Source organism: Arachis ipaensis, chromosome B08 (genome assembly GCF_000816755.2).
Source record: "Arachis ipaensis cultivar K30076 chromosome B08, Araip1.1, whole genome shotgun sequence".
Classification (NCBI taxonomy): domain Eukaryota; kingdom Viridiplantae; phylum Streptophyta; class Magnoliopsida; order Fabales; family Fabaceae; genus Arachis; species Arachis ipaensis.
In genome coordinates, this window is record NC_029792.2 from 2,637,265 (window position 1) to 2,643,041 (window position 5,777).

A 5,777-nucleotide genomic window follows, 5' to 3' on the forward strand; every position below is an offset into this window, starting at 1 on the left:
TCTTTTTTTTTAAAAAAAAAAAAAAAAAAAAAAAGAGAGATGAGAATGAGAGGGGATCTGGAAGGACAGTGTACGAAAATAAAAGTGGTGACTAGTGAGTGCATCAAATTCACATTTACATTCACATTCACATTCACACAATCACACCATTCTTTAATCTTTGATAATGCAATGCCACGTCCTAACAATGCAATCAATCTACCTCTACACTCCCTCCCTTCTCACCCTAATTCTTCTAATCTTCCTTAATTGCAGCTTAAAATATAGGAAACATTTCAGGTGCACCAGGAGTACCGGTGCTCCAATTATTTTAACTGTTAATCTGAATTATAAAAAATATATATAATATATATTAATTGAAATCAACGGTTAAAACAACTGGTGCACCGGTATTCCCCGGTGCACTTGAAATGTTTCTTAAAATATATATTATCTATTCATCTTGTAATTAAATACAATCAACCTTGACATATGACATATGACATATGACACTCTCACGCGCTATTAACCAAAAACAATTACTTTGGTATTTTTTTTATGGGAAACTTTACATATTTTTAACACATGAAATAACTTAAATATGACAAGGACCATGAATGTTGAAAGAGACAGTTTTAATCTCGCACATTCTTTAAGTTAACTGTAGCCAAACATATTTGTAAGTATACTTGTCAAATATAAGTAAGGGAAAGTAATATTGCAGTGCAATCCAATCCAACATCACTTATCACTTCTCAGAAATCTATATTCTATATGATGATCAATGTTATTAAGACAAGAAAACCGTTTGGTGATGCTATTTATCAGAAAAGTTGTGTATTCAACATTATTAGTTGTTAGTTATGAGCTGTAATCTTAAATTATATAGATAAATACAGGTTGGAAACCATATGTGGAACTTACTATAACATGCAGCAATGTGCATTCAAGTAAGAACTGTGTCCTTGATGAGTGTTTTGTCCATATACTTGGCTCTTGGTCCACTCTAGTTCTAGCCAGAATGATTTTGCCTAAAATGACACGAACTTATTTCTTGAAATTGCTAACAAGATAATTGAGGAGGATTTCACCTACCTCACTAGCAATCTACAATAGTAAACAAACAACTATGTCCTTATTATCCACAAGAAAGCCATCACATTCATTGTGTATGAGAACAAAAGTAGGTCGTAGTGTATCAGCATTTAAATATATCTCTTGTGTTTGCAATCAAGTGTTAACATAACAAAACTAGGAAACTACACCACCCCAAAAATATCCTAATATTAAAAAGAAGTACCTACATAATTGCAACATTAGCTGAATTATATCATATGTACAATCTATTAGTTACAGAAGTGCCTGAGTTCATGCATCATGTTTTTTCCCCTGCATCAGAGCAATATATTATTAGGATTTCTTAAGTTTCAAGGTTGTGTGTGTTTGCAATTTCAAGTATATAGAGTTGAAGCAGAGGGCCTAGGGTAAGCTGTAGGGGTGGCCCTCCTATGGCTAACATCATCAGCGCTTCTTCTACGAGGGCGAGACGCGTTACAAGAAGGATTTCGGTTGCCTGCATCTGCATTAGGAGCCTGCAGCTGCTCCAGTAATGTAACAACTTCATCCATGTTTGGCCTGAACTTGGATTCTCTAGATATGCATCTCAAGGTGAGTGTGGCTACCTTATAGGCATCTTCAACCGAATACTGTCCTTCGAGGCGCGTGTCCAAAACTCGAAAGACCTTGCGTTTATTAGCCAGGTATGGTTTAGCCCACTCCACCAGACTGTGTTGTCCGGTTGGTCGATTCTTGTCAACCGACCTCTTACCGGATAACATTTCAAGTAGGACTACTCCAAAACTATAGACATCACTCTTTGCAGTAAGATGACCTGCACTAACATTGTGTTAAGCCAGCTAACCAAAAAGATACTAATCATGAATTAACATAAATTGGGAGCAAAAATTGTTCAGCAACTTGAAACAAACCATACCAGTAGCTAGATATTCAGGAGCTGCATATCCGTAGGTTCCAATCACCCTTGTTGACACATGACTTTTGTCACCTGTTGGTCCATCTTTCGCTAGCCCGAAATCCGAAAGTTTTGCATTGTAATTCTGTAATCAAATCAAGAAATATATTCAGTTATGATGTCCAAAATCCAAATAATGTCCCCTGCTTTTAATCAAATTACCAAAACAAACTCTGCCATGAACCTATGATATATTGCAAGCACACATAGTCACATACCGAGTCAAGCAAGACATTGGAAGTCTTAAAGTCACGGTAAATCACTTGTGTTTCGGCACTGTGAAGGAATGCAAGCCCTTTGGCTGCATCAAGAGCAACCTTTAAACGGAGACTCCATGATAGAGGTTGAAAGTATGAGCCTCCTGTTACAATAACACATCCAAATGTTAAAATTAGTCCTAAGTTGAAACTTTAAGATTGTGTGCAATGATGGGCAGAGAGCACTAACTCCTGAACAAATGATTCTCCAAGCTGCCACGAGGCATAAACTCGTAGACGAGAAGGCGGTGTTCATCTTCAAGGCAATATCCAATCAATCTCACTAGATGAGGATGAGAAAATTGTCCAAGATAGTTTACTTCAGCCTAAAAATTGAAAACAAACTCCTCTTAGTTATGCAAACTGATTCAATTTAACTTAGAAGAAGATCATGGATGAGATAATGCAACTTGAGACTTGCTTCTTGAATTATTCACCATGCTTGGAACTAACATAAGCAAGGGACTTAAACTCACCAACCACTCCCTGTGACCCTGTAAGCCATCTTGATTAAGTCTCTTCACAGCAATAACAATGCCAGTGCCAGGTTTGGAAGCCACCAAATAATTCTCATCAATCCAACCCTTAAAAACAGAACCAAAACCACCTTCTCCTAACACACTGTCCGGCCGGAAATTTCTCGTGGCTGTCTTAAGTTCTGATAAACTAAAGCTCTTTAAATTAGAACACTGCAAGATCTCTCCCTCACTCCGTGGAGTCGGTGGCATCGAGGTAGACGAAACTTTACTGTTTATATTACTGAGATCATTCCCATCTGTGCTCACATTCTTTGAGTTCACCCCTGCCAAATGGAACTACTATATCAATTACAGTTAAACCTTCACCAATATCATGTCTTAATCCAATGTAAAATTCTCTGAGCAATCACACTGGATCTTCATATCTAATTACAATGTCATAGATCAAATTGGATCACTTGGTTCTGAGTGGAGCTCCAATTATTGGCAAGAGATTCATAAGCATCAAAATAGTGTAAAGAGACATTTTGTATACTAAATTGAGAAATTAGAAGACATAACCAGTTTAAGAGAGAGTAAATTCAATTAACAAATCAAATATATTAAACAAGTGAAAGAGGAAGAAAAGAATGCTTAAATCCATCTTTTTTAGCTAATCAAAATTCTGCCTTGGTTCCTTCAAAAGCATTGAGAGAGAAGAAAGGGACAAACTGGATGATATACATGCAAGCACAAATATCCAAACTCAATTATTGTAAAAGGCATTTCCACTTAAAAGGGTCATAGCCAAGAAGAAGAGAATTAAGGAAGGAATACCAGTGTTGTAGGGGCTCTCAGCTTTAACTTGGGCACTCAGACAAACTCCCATGCTAGAAACAGGTTCCTCAATTACTGAATCCTTGTTTGTTGTGTGAAGATTACAATCAGAAAAGCTGAGAACTCAAGTTAAGGTCCAGCACAACTGCATAAACAAACAAACAAACAAACAAACAACCATGAAAGGTGGACTAAATACAGAATAAGAAACAAGAAAAGATCTGAGGCCAAAAGAGAAGAGAAGGAAAAGGCCAAGAACCTGTGAAACAGTTTGAAGTGAAGCTACAAAACCTGACTCCAAAGTCCAAAGTGAGATTTAGAGAGAGAGAGAGAGAGAGAAGGGTTATATATGAATATGAGTGGGGTGTGTGATGGAGGGTAAGGGTGGAGAGAGTTGAAAGGGACATGAGCTGTGCATTCATTCATGGAATGGACCCAGTTCTGTTTTCCTTTTAACTTCAACCTTTATGGACCCCCTTCCCTTCAATGTTAATTAATGCCTACAAGCTACAATGCCACTGCAATTTACAAGCATCATCAAATTCTTGTATTGTATCACTCTCTTCTTATGCTTAGAAAATTGTAGGTGCACATATACATAGTAAATGAATATAAATAAATGCATAGGTTTTATGCTTTTGCTAAGCTTACTTGTCTTGCTTTGCTTTGCTTGCTTCTTTGCCTTGTTATTCACTCATTAGCTGGCTAGCTACCAACCTTATGGTACTTCTTTTTTTTTATTTAATTTCTTACTTTAATATTTAAACAATTGTTTCCATTATTGAATCATATTGATTATTGAGTGTACAATTTACATTCAACTTTAGATCTTGAAAATAATATCAATCTTCCTTGTTCTTCTTTTTTCTCACTGCACTCCAATTCTGTCACTGTCTTCCTTACCATGTCATTTCCATTTTATTCATTTCTGCCACCCTATTAATATTCTTGTCTCTTCTGTATCTGCTTCTTTTTTATTTTAGAAAAAAAATATATTATTATTATTTTAAATATAAAAAAAAAAAACCTAACTTTTGGGGGGTGCAAGGTGCATGTCTTATTCCATGTCTTGTCAGGGCCCTTAATGCTTTTACCACTTGGACTTTGGATATAACAAGAACAACAGTCGCCAAGGTTTTCCTCTTAGTTCTTCCAATCCTAAAGTCATAATCTCCCAAATTAGAATTCAAAGATTGTGCTGCTAAATCCTTGAGATATGATAAGATACATGTCACTTAGATGGATTCTTGATCATGTTGTAATCAAGGGAGCAATGGTTCTTGACTAAATTGATTTCTTTTTAATAAAAATAAAAAAGTTAGGTTGAATCCTACTATTCTTCTATTACTTATTATATAAACTTGTCTATGATTCACATAACACACCAACCCATTTCTTGTTGATAAGGGGCTAGATCTTTTATATAATGATTTCGCATATATATATCATTTTATATTTGAAGATATTTAAGCAAGACTAAGTTCAACCTAGCTGGAATAACAGATTGAATATAATTCAATTATACATGCTTTCATAATCATGATAAATAACCCGAGATTATTTCATCACGTGCACATTCATAAAGAAAAGCCAACCACAAGATACAAGTTGGATTGATTCATGAATCATGTTTGGTGTTTAATTTGGATTCAATGAGTAACATCACTACTAGTGGGACCAATACAAGGACCCTAAAACCTTGGTCTTTTATGGTAAATTACTTAATATCTGTGTGAGTCTCTAATTTTGTGTGACATTATTATCCTCGGTAAGAATTTTAGCCACACAAAAATAACAATGAAAGTAACATTTTTGACGAATTATGACAGAAATTGACCCTCTGCTCCTTCCTAAATTGTTATCAAATTTTAGCTAATTTATTTCAAACATTCACATGATGATGATACCTTTATGATATCAAGGCAAAAGAAGTAATTGAGATGTAAAGAATGAAAAAGGAGGGTAATATGTGCATGAATATAGTAACAACTTGTAATTATAGTTTCTGACTTATTATATGCATGCATGCATGAATATATACATATATTTTGTTAGATAGTGACCAAACTTTAGTGTAACACAATTATTAGATTTTATGAAATTTTCTTTTAAATTCTGAAACGGGATAATATGCTCCGTGCATTGACAATACACTTCCTGCGAATTGTCTTACTTCTAAAATTTTAAAAAACATCATAAAATATAATAGTTAAT

The 5,777-nt window shown here is 34.9% G+C and overlaps 1 protein-coding gene across 1 annotated transcript; it reads right to left on the reverse strand.

Moving 5' to 3' along the window:
* LOC107613491 (probable serine/threonine-protein kinase PBL9) lies at window positions 1,095–4,158 on the reverse strand. The gene is made up of 7 exons (XM_016315510.2): window positions 3,823–4,158; window positions 3,564–3,708; window positions 2,745–3,070; window positions 2,459–2,594; window positions 2,230–2,372; window positions 1,973–2,096; window positions 1,095–1,870 (listed from the first exon to the last, which is right to left on the reverse strand). The coding sequence occupies exons 2-7, from the start codon at window positions 3,613–3,615 to the stop codon at window positions 1,431–1,433; spliced, it is 1,221 nt and encodes a 406-aa protein (XP_016170996.1). The 5' UTR covers window positions 3,616–3,708; window positions 3,823–4,158; the 3' UTR covers window positions 1,095–1,430.